We start from the raw sequence: 15,547 nt of genomic DNA, 5'->3' as shown, positions 1-15,547 counted from the left end.
ACAGATCTCTCAAATAGTTGTTGCAAGGGTTCAAAGAGCGTCGAATTTTCTTTACACGAGGTATCGGATCTAACGTCCCCAATCTGACCGGACGTGGCTGCAGACATGATACATCCCGCACAGCCAGACGGACGCCCGACTTTGGCAAGCGTTTTACTGCCGGTCGTCAGAAGACCAAGTGACCATATGTCGACTCCCCAGTCAACATTGGGGTAATATCAAAATATACATACCAGACTTTACCACATATCACGTCATAACGGCATTATATTGCTGTAGAGAATGTAAGTAGATGCTGTAATGTATTTAACAGTCACACTTCTTAAATACGTTTCATGACCGATTAGATATCGATTCTTGAATTTTCATGTAAAGCGTTTAAAATAAGATGCAGTATTAGATCACCATTCAGGATATAAAAAAAAAAGAATCATTCCCGGTTTGTTTGTTTTTTTTTTGTTAGGATTTGTGCAAATAATTTCCTCATTTTTGTGGAGAGTCTCATTGACAATCATACCACATTTTCTTTTTTATATTAGGTGGATTTTGATCTAGAGATATTCCTGACTCGTCTACATTCCAAATATGAGAGGGTCGTTTAAGAATGCCTTAATTTTCAAGTAATGTTTTCAGATCAGCAAAGTAATCGTTTCCGATTTTTGTAATTATCGATACTCAATTTTGAACAAATTTCCCATATTTTCTAAAATACGTCTTCCAACAGTTTACAGCATATAAACAGATGAGACGGTGATTCTTTTTCATCACAAAAGTGGCACTTTTCGTTTGAGCGATTATTTTTTTTAAATTTTACTTTCGTGTTAATTTTATTATGAAGTAACTATTAATGCAGTTGTATAGTCTTCCTGTTAGCTAAATTTTTACTTAAATTTACCCAAATATATCATCATAGCAGTTCCTTCCTAAAATGTAAATTCCTCTTAAACTGTTTTCATTATTCTTATAAAAGTATCGAGTATCTTTAGGGCACAATTGTTATGGCATCAACGAAAACTACATTTTTTGTTTTGTAAACTGACGAGGTTTATTATTTTCATAGGTCTATCGGAATGACTTTGCACGATACTGTCTATTTTTAAAAGTTCCATTTGCTTATGTGTTAATGCAGCTTTGAAAAAATACCTTTAATATAACTGTAAACTTGCATTTGACCTACCAAATAACCTCGTTTATTACCTGATGCTTTGCCGTTATTTTATTTTTTTTTTGGTACGTAATAAAAGAAACATTTGAATATTGCCTTTATTTGTATTGATAACAAATCTTTTATTTTATTACAGTTATCGAAATATTAAATATTTACCAACAACTGAAAATATTTGTTAGTTGTGATACCATATCTCACAAAATCAAATTTAAACCATTGCATAAAAATTTAATCTTTGATCACCGATATCCTATTTATAACTATCTATGGTTTTCAGAAAACACACAACGGACATTAACATCATGAGGTTTTTCGTGTGTATTTTATTGTTTTCTGTAGAAATGTTACGTCGTAAGTACATGAAATTATGTATGCGTGTTTTCAAATCATGAAGTAAAATAAATCTACTTAGAGTAAATAAAGTATTGGTCATCAAAAATAGCATGTCTAAATTGAAGGTGTTATTTTCTACTTTTTGTTTTACATGTTGCTAAATAGTTACCAAACAAACAATATGATGACTGAATGTCGCATTGTAAACTCTGGGGTTAGCTAAACCGAAAGAAATTATTCAGCTTTAACAAATAAGTGGACATTTATTTTCTGTGGCGTTATTAAGTTTATTTTCGACTCGGGGAAAATTTTTAAACTTCAGGTTTTTTTATGAGTCAACTAGACGCAAATTTTATTTGAAAATTAAACGCCATCAATAAGAATATTTTGTTCAAAATTAAACCCAAAAGGTATAGGGATAAGCTGAATACACCAATTTTTCTTTTTCCTTTGCATGTTTTTTCCCATCAATTTGGGAATCAGAATACTTTTTAAAAAAAACAAGGCATACCCCTAGCTTGAAGTTACATGGCAGTTCCTTTATGAGATTATGTGTCCCTCTGGTAGCTTTTAAAAGAGGGACGAAAGATACCAAAGGGACGGTAAAACTCATAAATCGACAATAAACTTACAACGCCATGGCTAAAAATGAAAAGGACAAACAGACAAACAATAGTACATATAACACAACATAGAAAACTAAAGAATAAACAACACGAACCCCACCAAAAACTAGGGGTGATCTCAGATGCTCCGGAAGGGTAAGCAGATCCTCTTAAAAAGTAGACTGAGGGTCAGAAATATTGTACATTATCTTGAATACCATCGAAATAATTCGTTAGCGGTATCAGTAAATGTTTTATTAATTATTTCCTTTACAAACGTTAAATAATACGAAAAATAACAACTGCACACTGTTCATAAAAATTATCCACTGTTTACATCACAAACATAAACGGGGGCAGTTACAATGTTCAACGTGGAAATGATATACTCATAATGTCGTATATACTATCAAATATATATTGTTCGTTCCTTTAAAGGACTGATAAAATGTTTCAATCATTATTTCCAACTCAATCGGTATGTTTACCACAGTTCCAACTTTTTTGTAAATACTTGCATTTTAACCCAGATCCAATTTTTATTTTATAATCGCACATTTTCATCTTATTTTGATCTTTTTTTTTTAAATAATTGTATTTATAATATGTATTATATGTGGGTCTGCCTATCAGCCAGTTTATATAATTTTGTAATTTATTTTTGAACTTGGGAAAAAAGATTTGTGTACTTAGAAGTCTACTCTTGTATCCTTATCCCATTGGTTGTTTACTTTGTATTTTTTTTTAGTCTTTTAGGGGTACACGACAAATCGTTTTTACACGAACCGTTTAAAACATACATGTTCATACTATTTGAATAGTCTATTTTTGATTGACTCTTTTCTAATGCAGTGAAATTAATCTCAGACATAAACAATAGCACAATACTAGTCGATGAGTCGTCCGTATGACTAGAGAAGATAACTTCAAATAAAAACCAAAATCAAAACATAAAATTTTTTGTTTTGGTTTAGAGATTGAGAACTTTTATTCTTTCAGTTTCATTTAGAAAATCATAACCTAATATAACCCACTACCAAACTTACAGGTTTCTGGAAAGGTTCATTCGTTATATTTTCCTATTTTGCAGTTGATGGAAAGTATGTAAAGATAAAGTTGACAAATACAGTTATTTATCATCAAGAACCTCTTATGATCCAGTGTTTACCAAATGAATTAACGAATGAGGATGTCATATACAGTTATCTGTTAAGTAAACAAGTAGGAGATGTGACCTCTGACATATTGCAAATATCAGCTGACAGGTCGAATCCTCCTACATTTCAAAAGGTACTTACAGTTTAATGACTTGATAATTTTTAAAGTAGTTTTTTTCTTCGATAACATTACATACATAAGCTTAATGAAAGATGCCCAATCGATTTTTGTTAATTATAGAAGTGTTTTTGTAGTTTATGAACAAAAATTGCGGGACAAGTTTGTATTATCAATACAAACAACAGTAAGTTTTATATTTTCTTTGGACACCACATTGAAACCGCTATGAAGAAAAGTTAACCATACTCAGCGTTGTTTGTGGTTTTATTGTAAACAAATTTTTTGTGGTCATAACACTTCGATGAATTGAACTCTCAGAAAATGTCGTTTCATCTAAGTATATGTAAGATAACGATTACCCATATCTTTATTATTAACTTCGACCGTTACCTAGTACTTATCATGAAAAAAGGGATAATTATTCTCCTAAAACTTTTGAATATTGAAACGTAATCAAGGCTCAAATAATCTCTTGAAATGTTTATAATTAATGCTTTATACATTTCATGTATCGATAGGTCTTGATTATGTAGGGACTTTCTTATAGTATATGAAATTTTAATAACTTTTGTTTAATACATTATATGACACACCAGATGGTAGGAATGGTACAAAATACCTAATTGTGAAAATGAAAGTAGATAATGTTAACTGTAAGTGAGAAAGTAGCAACAAATCAAACCAATATATTTTAAAATACAACATAATTGTATTCCATTTTCAATATTTTGATACAGCTTTTTCCATCAAAAAAGATATCATTATGTGAGGTAATTAACGACAATCTGAATTCTCAAATAAAATGCCTTTAATGTGTTATTCTTTAATAAAACTTAAACCTCCGGTTTCATCTGTATTGAAATATATTTAAAACACTTTTTACAAACTGCAGATCTTGTAGTATCAACAGATTTGAGTAGTGTTTAATTTAAATGTTTTTCTTTTTTTTTTCATTTTGCAATGTCGTTATAAGTAGTTTAAAAGATACAATATGGTTATATTTTGACGATTCTAGTTTGATTGATAATGCAGCAGTAGTCTCAACACGTTTTTGCATGTTTAATTGATAATCATTTCCAATCCTGACGTTTAATTTTATATTATATAGCAAATAAATGTGTTTCAGGCAGTTATAAATCATTTCTAAAAATTGTTTATTTTTAATTGTAAGTAGGCATAGACATTACGACTATTTCTTATTCAGAACACGATTTACACCGAATCTTCATAATTGAGGCACATCAAATCATACAATGTCATTGATCGAGAGCACTTTTCTATATTGCAAATGTATAAATTCTTTGAATTCATTTTGTAATTGCTTGATAGTATGCCTCTGATATGTAGTATATAGTACTAGTATGTACGCACATTAGACTTGTTTTGATTTAGAAATGTAATACGTTTGTTCTTTCAGTTTTATTTAGATAGTCATAATCAAAATGTTGATAACTCTGATATGGATATCTATATTTAAACATAATTGAAGGCCTACGTGAAAGTTTTTGCAAAAAGGGCAATCAAAATATTTATAATTATGTTGTCGATAAGAAATCTGCAAGAGGTTATAAGGGCTAAAAAGTTACAACTATCACGCTAACGCTTATAACATATTTCACGATTTGATATCATAATTACAAACATTTGTAGAAGACGTTTGTTTTAGTTCTATTCCATACTAACCACTTCAGGCGTGAAACAAGTTACTTCCAAACCGGACTTTTCACAAAGCACTTAAGTCGGTGTATATACTAGTCGACAAATGTTTGCTTGCCTAACTACTAATAAACAGCAACATGCTTATTTAATTTTTATACGAATACATTAATATTCAACTAATAACATAAATACCAGTAGGCATTTCTTCAATTTAAGATTAACCAAAATATCATTTAGTTTTTTTTTTTGCCCCATTTATGGGCATTATGTTTTCTGGTCTGTGTGTCCGTCTGTTCGTTCGTTCGTCTGTCCGTCCGTGCGTCCCGCTTTAGGTAAAAGTTTGTGGTCACTTGGTAGTGTTTGATGAAGTTGAAGTCCAATCAACTTGAAACTTAGTACACATATTCCCTATGATATGATCTTTCTAATTATAATGCCAAATTATGAGATTTCCCCCAATTTTCACGGTCCACTGAACATAGAATATGATAGTGCGTATGGGGCATCCGTGTACTGGGGACACATGTTTTTGGTTTTCTAAGTTGAGTTTAGAGTCTACTGTATGTCAATCGGTCTTTTTTTACCCATTGAAATGTCAGTTTATTTTCGACCAATGAGTTTGAATGTCGCTCTTGGATCTTTCGCCTCTCTTAAACTATTTCAAAGAAACTGGTTCTCGCCAACATTAGCTGATGCGAATCAGTCTCAATATATATTTCATAATGACAGACGGTAGGAAGTCTTCAATTATTTGAAATTTTACCCATTCCACTTAACAATATAAATTGTCCTTCTGGAACCTTCCCATACATTTTTTTAACTTGCGTCTTCAACTGCGGAAGCAGGCTAGCAACCGCTTGATTCCTTTCGTGTTTTCATTACTCCGTCACACGTACACGGACATTTTTTTGTTATTTAAGTAGACTTTGATAATGGTAAATTGAGGCGTGCAAGCAATTTTTACCATCTGCTCTACAACAACTTCCTGTTTGTTGATTGTTTTGAATTTTTTCCATTCTCTAGTTAAATTGTCATAATTATTTGTTGGTGACTAGAGAAGCCACGAAAGTAAATGTGTTCTGAAATTTCGAAAAAAAACATGTAACGTCAAAACATGCTTGCAGCGACACATGTATTGATCGTGTTTATTTAGCATTTGGATGATTAGACTTTCAAAGAGGCTTAATGTTGAAATGTATTTTACTTTTGATTTATAAAATGTTTTAATTATTCTTACATGTTTTCTTATAAGATTACTTGGTACGAATCTAGTCTGCAGGGCCGCGGCAACACGACTGGTACACAATTGGTGCCATCAGTTAACTCAACATTGATGTTAACAGTGAAAGCAACAGACGTATCCTGTAAAGACAGTGCCAAATTTATATGTAAAGTTGTAATTTCTGGTGGACGATCGGCTCAGGTTTCTGCTCAACTGAATGTTGTAGGCAAGTCGTTTTTGTAAAAGTTTATACTTAAAAAAATATTGATGCATATTATTGTTTAACCGGGGTTTTACTAACATGAACAACACGACGGGTGCCACATGTGAAGTAGGTTCTGCTCACCTCTATGCTACTTTTTGGATACCTTTTTCACCAGCTCAGTAGTCGGCACTTCTGTGTTGACTTGAGTTATCATTGATATGTTCATAATTATAAAGTAACTGTTAACCAAACTTTGATTTTTTTGTCGAGCCTGCAACTTTTGTTGCAGAAAGCTCGACATAGGGATAGTGATCCGGCGGCGGCGGCTACGGCATTAGCTAACTTCTTAAAAGCTTTATATTTTAGAAGGTAGAAGACCTGGACGCTTCATACTTTGTATATAGATGCGTCATGTTACGAACTTTCCGTCAGTCACATGTCCAATGTCCTTGACCTCATTTTCATGGTTCAGTGACTACTTGAAAAATAGGTTAAGATTTTTTGTAATGTTAAATTCTCTCTTACTATAAGTAGTTGGATAACTATATTTGGTATGTCCGTACCTTGCAAGGTCCTCATGCCCGTCAGACAGTTTTCACCTGACCTCGACCTCATTTCATGGATCAGTGAACAAGGTTAAGTTTTGGTGGTCAAGTCCATATCTCAGATACTATAAGCAATAGGTCTTGTATATTCGGTGTATGGAAGGACTGTAAGGTGTACATATCCAACTGGCAGGTGTCATCTGACCTTGACCTCATTTTCATGGTTCAGTGGTTATAGTTCAGTTTTTGTGTTTTGGTCTGTTTTTCGTATACTATATGCAATAGGTCTACTATATTTGGTGTATGGAATGATTGTAAGGTGTACATGTCTAGGTGACAGGTGTCATCTGACCTTGACCTCATATTCATGGTTCAGTGGGGGGGGGATATTGAAAGTGTGGACGCACCAAAACTCATATTTTAATAGTTTTTTTTTTTTTTGGAATACACTTAGAAGTCTGGAAAATACTCCAATTCATCTTTATTTTTTGTCAATGGATTGTATTGAAGAGAACACTCATTTTTTTCTACTCCATAGTTCTGAAATTTTGTCAATGATTTCACAATCAAAACTTTTTCTACAAAGGAATACATAATTTTCTTTTCAGTCTCTGCATCCAAAATAAGCTTGGAGGACGTAACAGGTCATCGAAAGTCTATATACTACCACGGCGATACTGTTGAATTAGCTTGTCATGCAACATTCACAGCACCAGCGTGTCTTCGATGGTGTATAAAGAAGCAAACTGATGAAGACTTCTCTGAATATGTGAATAATATTAACACGACTGGCATGTCGTACGACGGTTGCCAGTACTACAGAGAATCTACATTAGAATACAATATGACAAAGGAAGATACGAAAACAATAATTGCATGTGATTTAGCAACTACACCTCACTGTAGTAATTCAAATCCTAAGGAAAGCTCAATTATCATAGGGAATGGTGAGTATGATTCAGATAGAATTGTTAAAAAAAATAAAATTATATTGACATTTCATTCAAATCTTTTGAATTCTATATTTCATTCATATGTTTTTAACTTCAACAATGTTCAAATTGAGATATCTTTCAATTTGTTTTTTAAATAGACTTTTCTTTACTATGATTTTATATTGACATTTCATTCAATCTTTTTAAATTGTCTTTTCTCTTTCATTTTTTTTTTTAATTGACTTTTCTTTAATAATATAATTTTATATTGACATTTCATTCAATGTTTTTAAATTGTCTTTTCTCTTTCATTTTTTTTTTAATTGACTTTTCTTTAATAATATAATTTTATATTGACATTTCATTCAATCTTTTTAAATTGTCTTTTCTCTTTCATTTTTTTTTTAATTGACTTTTCTTTAATAATATAATTTTATATTGACATTTCATTCAATGTTTTTAAATTGTCATTTCTCTCATTTGTTTTTCATGTTTTATATGATTGATGCAACACAGGTATTCCTATGAAAAACAATCTTCAAATATTCAAAATAAAAAAAAAATCTAACATTTCACCACATACCCTTACCTTCTGAAACATTCTCGAATAAACTTTTTGAGTGAAGGTATATCCACAATCGTTAAGCATAGTTTGGTAAACGTTCACTATGAATAATATACTGATTTTTGAGTGAATTTATCACTTAAAAGTTATGTTAACAAGTTGCAAATATATGCATAGTGTTCGACTAATAGTTTGTCATTTATTTTCAGAAATCGTAGACTTGGTAGACATCCAAGTTCCTCAACATCTTTTGTATAAAAAGCAAAGTTTATCAATATCTTGCATATCAAAGCCACTACTCATGAGAGATATAATATCAGGCGTGTCATTGTATAAGGTGACCGGTAAAAAGTTGACTTTGATACTAGAGGCTCGACATGATAATATTTTACAAAAATCAATAACCAAGTGGTACATGATCCGGATCTTCAATATAGGGCTAATCTGGTGACATCTACTATTAATCCAAAGACAAATGCCACACTAAAGATAGAGATTCCGTCTTATAATGTCAAATGCTGGGATGCATCAACGTATCGTTGTGAATTAGTACTTTTTGGAAACAAATTTAGTGTTAGTCAACGTTCGCTGAGTATAATGTGTAAGTTTTGACCTAGCCTTGTTCATTCATGGGAAAAAATTTAAATTATAAATTAAGAGTATTTATAACAGCAAACTCTAGGGTATACACACATAAGTAACGTGGCGATTTTACATATTTTACATGTTTCATCAAAATCTGAAAACAATATCAAATACGGCGGATAAATTGTAAAAGTATGGTTTTAAACGCAGTAAATAGCAGGACAAATTTCTTGATAGAATTGTTAGCTCATTATTTAAAACGTATTGCAGACACAAGTGTTGGTAGTATCGAAAGTGTTTACTTTGTTCGTGATTTTTAACAAAATAATATGTTTTTTGTCGAAAATAAAAATGATAACATACTAGGCTTTGTGTTTTGCCGACTACACAAGTTTATCTTGATGGTTATTTTATATTCTATTTGTCGTTTCAGCAAGTGCACAGTATATAGAAACAAAAATAAGTACACCCGTTGCGCTCAACAAGGATGATATTAAAATAGATTGTTTGACCTGGAATTTTGAAACAAATGACACTATTGCAGAAATAGTACTTTCGAAATTAGGAAGCAATGGCTTATCAAGAATTATTGCAGCAGAACTCAGTTTTTCAGAGGGCACGAAACTGAAGTGGTATGACATGAATTACAAATCCCGAGCAGTGGTTTTATCAGCAAGTGTTTACCCAGCTTCGAGTGCAAATATTAGTCTTCAAATACCGAAACATAATGTTAAATGTTCCGATGCAGGATCGTATGTATGCGAAGTGATTTCTATTGGCGATAAAAACGGGAAAAGTACATGGACTCTTAATATTACAGGTAATGTGAGGTTTCAAATGACATTAACAATACTTTAAAGTCAAAATCGATATCCTATGGTACCCTTTCGCGTTTTCGCCTTTCATATTCTATAGGGCGAAAACTCGAAGTCTATATCCTATATTAGGATATAGTGGTCTGTTAGAAATTATCTTTTTCAGTTCTTATGATAATAAGAATTTCCAAGTTTTTATACTTTAAGTACATTTGAAATATATGTTTACTTTTTATCCAGATTATTTCATATATTGTATTTTGCTTTGAAATTTGATTTTGATTCTCCAAGTTCGTATTTGATTTGACCTTCACACTATTTTGTTTCGAGTTTCACCGATGAGTCTTATGTTGACAATACGGGTATCTGGCGTCCTATATTATAAGCCAGGAGTTGGTTTCACAAAAAGCCAAGATTGATCGTAAGTATAATGAAATGTTCATGACTTACGATCAATCATAGTCGTAAGGTTTTTTTTGTGAAACTGACTCCTGGTATCTATGTTAAGGCTTGTTTTAACTAAATGTAGACATTAACATCGCTGAGGAAGAGCCCATAAAAGTTCGAAAATGTGACAGTCATAGAATATTTGTATCCAAAATACATATTTTTAAAACTCGATTTATGAAAGAAAAACTATCAGTTTCTATATCAAAAGTAAAGATTTTGATTTGTTTTATACTTCCAGTTCCAAGTACTGAAAATTTCACTGTGGAAGAAATTACTAGCACATCATCAATTAACACTTACACCATAGGGAAAACTATCGTATTAAAATGTGGTGGTAAAGTTGGTAATCCTCCTGGTTTACCGATATGGTGTAGGAAGACGTCGCATGACATTAACTACATGGAATATATTGGCAATGATAATTTAATGATATCAGTAACTGATCCTAAGCCTTTTGAATGTCAGTTTGAAAGATTTTCATTATTACAGTATAAGGTGTCGGTTGACGACAAACATACAGAACTGGGTTGTGCACTGTCAAGCGTGGCCTGTGACACATTGAAACCAGCAACAGCGTTTGCCATAAAAGGTTTAAGTGAGTAAAATAACTTATAAACATTATATATGTTATTATATTTTTTTTAAATGAGATTAAGAATTATTCCTTAAAGAGGATTATCCATTAAAACGAAAGAACATCTTTTATAGGTTACCGTACAACCTTCAAAAATGACAAAATCCTTATCGTAGAGATAGCTATCCAAATCTTGAGAATAATAAACGATGAAAGCAATCAACAGAGAACAATGTTACAAGAATCAAAACACAATAATATCAGACAAACAACAACAATTACCTTTTTATAGTCTCAAGGTGTTGCATTGACACATAACGAAAGTTTATGTAACTATATCTGATGAAAAGTCCCTAATAATATCATGTCAAATTTTGTTAGAGCAGTTTGAAGGATAATTGGATTCTTTATATTAAAGCAAAAGCATATTGGTGATAAACATAACTTTTAAGGGGTCATCCATAAGTGTCAACCATTTTCTAAAGTGTACAAAACATACACTTTTTCAGACCCCCCACCCTCCCTAAAAAAGTGTACATCAACCATTTTCAGATTTAAAGACAAGAAGCAATCATTTTTAATAAAACAAAAATCCTTTCTATCATAGTTTAGTTTAATATAGAAATTTGCATTGAAAAAAAAACTGAAACATATCCGACTGTTTTACATAGTGATAAAAAAAAGTGTACGGCACACATTTTGATTTTTTAACCCCCTCCCCCAAGTGTATGTTTTGTACACTTGGGAAAATGGTTGACAATTATGGATGACCCCTAAAAGATAAATATTAAATTAGTGTCGCATTTGTTTACTAGTTCATATCATAACAAATTTTATAAAAATCTTTTGTCAGTCCCGTCAATATTGAATTTTGAAGTAACCTTGTTTTTGATTATGTGTTTGCATAACTAGTTATATACATGTTGTTAAACAAGAAATTTAAAATTGAGAAAGGAAATGGGGAATGTGTCTAAGCGACAACAACCCGACCATAGAGCAGACAATTTGAAAAAAGTGTTCTCATTTTGATTCGAATGTGCAATTTTTTAACATATAATTTTTAAATGAGATGATGTCGTATTTGTCACTGAACTTTATTCGAAGACAACTGCGGGTCAAAATAACAATAATTAAATTTTGGTTGATATTGTGTTTAAGCCTTCCAATTGACTTGCTGGCTATTTTTTCAAAACGTAACTTAATTCGCATGTTAACGAATATTGTATTTATTTTTGCTTGCTGAGAATAAATAAAACATTTGAAAAGTTTCGTTGTCATTTCACCATTTTTAGATTTTTTTACCTTATATCTTCAGATCCAGAAATTGACAAACCAACAGGTAAACAATCTAATGGCTGAATTGATATGCGGGTCTATATATTGTTCCGTATACAAACCGTCCTTTCTGAAGAAAAAAACGTACAAGACGAAAAACAGAAAAAAACACAGGAGCATATCAAATATCAATCGAGAAAAACACCCATCTTTCCTATTCTTGAGTTGTATTTCAACAAAATTACAGACAGAAATAAAACTAAATGGTATCGCATCAAAGAATCTAAAAAGTTGGTGACCAAAATCGTAAAGTATAATGAACAATCGACCTCTATGAAGAGTATGCTATTGTCATTTTAAATAATTGGAAGAGTCTTACAAGTGTATTATGCCGGACTCATTCCCTCCTGATTGGTTTTAAATGTTTTTCTTAATATAAAATATAAATATGATAAAAACACTTAAATTGTAGCTTGATAATAATTTCATATTCAAAAGTTGAATGTTTAACACAATTGATTGAACAAATTTAAAAGAAGATTTTAAAATCATTTTGTTAGGAATGATTAATTTATGATAAACAATAAAATGTAAAACATAAAACACCTGAAATATGATAAACATAATTTTTATAAAATTTCATATTTTACAGGTACAAACGGATGGAAAACAAGTACAACTGTCCTTGCAGTTATTTTGACCATTGCTACGCTTATAATAATCAGTTTCGGTGTTTGGTATGTAATTAGATAAAAAGTAAAATAAAAAAAATACTGAACTCTGAGGAAATTTAAAAAGGAAGGTTCCTAGTCAAATGGCAAAAACAAAATCTTAAAGACATCAAACGAATAGACAAAGGTCATATTCCTGACTTGATACAGGCATTTTCCTATGTAGAAAATGGTGGATTAGACCTGGTTTTATAGCTAGCCAAACTTCTCACTTGTATGACTTCATTTTATTGACAATGATGTGTGAACAAAACAAACAGACACAATAGGTATAAATGTAAAATAATAGGGACACATTTGTCAATATTGTGCAATTATCATAATCACTATATACATGATATAAACGCATATTTACCATGGCACAATGCCACACTGACGGGATTTATAAGTATCAAGCCACGATTTATCTAACAAAGTAACACAAAAAGACGTATAGACAAAGCATATTAAGACAAGAATATACAAATTTTAATAGAACACTATCACAATGACGGGATGTATTATAACAAAGCCACGTCAAATAGATGAATAAGTATAGTTTCACGCTCAAGGCTAAAACACATCTAACAAATAAAACATCTGTCATATTCCTAACTTAGTATCGACATCATATTATGTAGAAAATGGTGGATAAAACATAGAGCTAGATAACCCTCTCACTTGAATGACAGTCACACTTAATTCCGTTCTAAATAGATAGTTAATGATTAAACTTTTAAAATAATTCGGGAAGGATAATATGTTGGTTTTTTTTTTTCTAATATCTGTAATTTCAATGTGGATATCAATTAAAACAGGATATATAACATCAACACTTATCATTTATCCTCAAAAATGAAAATCAAGCCATCAAACAACGATAATGTAGTCTGCTCTACTTTCAATTGTGTTTAAAATTATACTTATCACTATGAACTTGTTAGGTCTGTTTTTTTTTGTTTTGTTTTTTTTTGGCTTTCGACAATATACGACACAAAATATACAAATTAACACAAAACACATTCAAAAAAAATTAAAAGAAAAGAGTTTGCAAGGTGTTGATAAAAATTGCTTTCTACTGCAAAGTTATAAACATTTGTTCGTCAAAAGAATCAGCACGGCGAATAAAAAAAATAATTGAAGATGAAAAACTATATACATGTTATTTAATATAGCATCGTGGATAATACAAACCTAATTCATAGCCGCATGGAACTTAAATATTTAATCAAATAATTCCATGTTTTACATGTTTAGAGGTCTTTAACAGATTTCAATACTTTTTGCATTGTTGTTTGTGTTCGAAATTTTTTACAGTAATATTGATTTAATAATGTATTTATTTGAAATAAACTATCTTGTGTGGGATTCATAATCTTCTTTGTTTCGTACAATTAATTTTTATTGAAAGATTATCAAGTTTTAATTTAATCCAATTACATATTGCCTTTTACCGTAATTTCCGGCAATGTTAACGTACATGTGTCTACAAATCTCCCATGGTTGTGTGCATTTTCAAGTTGTTACTATACATTGACTGGGGAATAAAAATATGGTCACTTGGTCTTCTTCGCACCGGTAGTAAAACGCTAGCCAAAGTTGGGCGTCAGTTTGGCTATGCGGGTTGTATCACATCTAGTCAATATAGTCAACCAGCATATTCAGAAATTGATGACATTACTAGTGTTTCCCTTTAGTTTATTTCAGGAGCATGTAGGCATATTGATAGGTGTTTGTGTAGACACGCCAATGTAGTTGATTCAAGTTTGTCCCAATTCAGTAATATTAAAATCTTTCTTAAAAGGACTTCAGTACTTTAAAATTGAATAAAGTAAGGTGAGGATATGTTTGAACTTGTAGTTTGTTGTTTGCGGACACTCATTCGTGAAGTATTTTTCGGTGCTAAAATACAATGTTTGTTTATAACACAAATTTTGAAAAATCTGTTTTTCAAATTATACTTACTATTTCTTTCTTGTATTTACATTTTTTATTGACTTTTTTTTAGGAAAAGGCATCAGATGAAAAAGAACGAGTCAGATGTTTAAGCACACCTCATCACCTTAAAACTATACTTCTGTTAATATGACGCAATTTTTAACATCATAATGAACATTACATGTGCTCTATATAATCTTTTTTATTAGAATTTGTACTTAACGCATGATGAGTTATGTTGGTTATTGTAACATTTGAACCTAAAAAAAATGCATTTTTAGTCTTGACCGAACAATAAATTATTCCTTCATGTTTAAACCTGTAGTCGATTTTCAGACTTAACGATTGTCGTTAATTCCAGACTATTCAATCACTTCGATATTTCGCAGTAGCCTTTCAGACAATTTAGTATGATTTTGATAGTACGGGTTACTATCAAATACAGAAAAGAATTAAACTGAAAATATCTTAAATGACTGTTTACGCATAGCACTGAATAAACTGCAGTGAATACACTACAAACTCGTAAAAGTTTGAAATGGCCTATATCTGTACTCGACTGTACTGATCTTTATTGAACCAGTCTGAAATGATCTGAATTGTACTCAACATAACTCGACTCCAGTCTTAACTGTACTCTACTGTGCTGATTTGTACTCGACCATTATCTTTGTCATTGAAAATA

General features: G+C 31.1%; 1 protein-coding gene across 1 annotated transcript; it reads left to right on the top strand.

The window, feature by feature from the left end:
* The first annotated feature begins 1,436 nt into the window (after positions 1-1,436).
* Positions 1,437-15,180, top strand: LOC143052200 (uncharacterized). The gene is made up of 10 exons (XM_076225175.1): positions 1,437-1,519; positions 3,197-3,396; positions 6,296-6,491; positions 7,624-7,962; positions 8,725-9,116; positions 9,534-9,920; positions 10,604-10,960; positions 12,255-12,278; positions 12,867-12,951; positions 14,933-15,180. Exons 5-10 carry the CDS (start codon positions 9,113-9,115, stop codon positions 14,970-14,972), a joined length of 897 nt encoding a protein of 298 aa, XP_076081290.1. The 5' UTR covers positions 1,437-1,519; positions 3,197-3,396; positions 6,296-6,491; positions 7,624-7,962; positions 8,725-9,112; the 3' UTR covers positions 14,973-15,180.
* The last annotated feature ends 367 nt before the right edge of the window (positions 15,181-15,547 follow it).

The sequence above is a fragment of the Mytilus galloprovincialis genome, chromosome 11 (genome assembly GCF_965363235.1).
Source record: "Mytilus galloprovincialis chromosome 11, xbMytGall1.hap1.1, whole genome shotgun sequence".
In the NCBI taxonomy this organism is placed as follows: Eukaryota; Metazoa; Mollusca; class Bivalvia; order Mytilida; family Mytilidae; genus Mytilus; species Mytilus galloprovincialis.
Note: the sequence above shows the minus strand (reverse complement) of the source record. Positions and strands in the feature narration are given on the sequence as shown.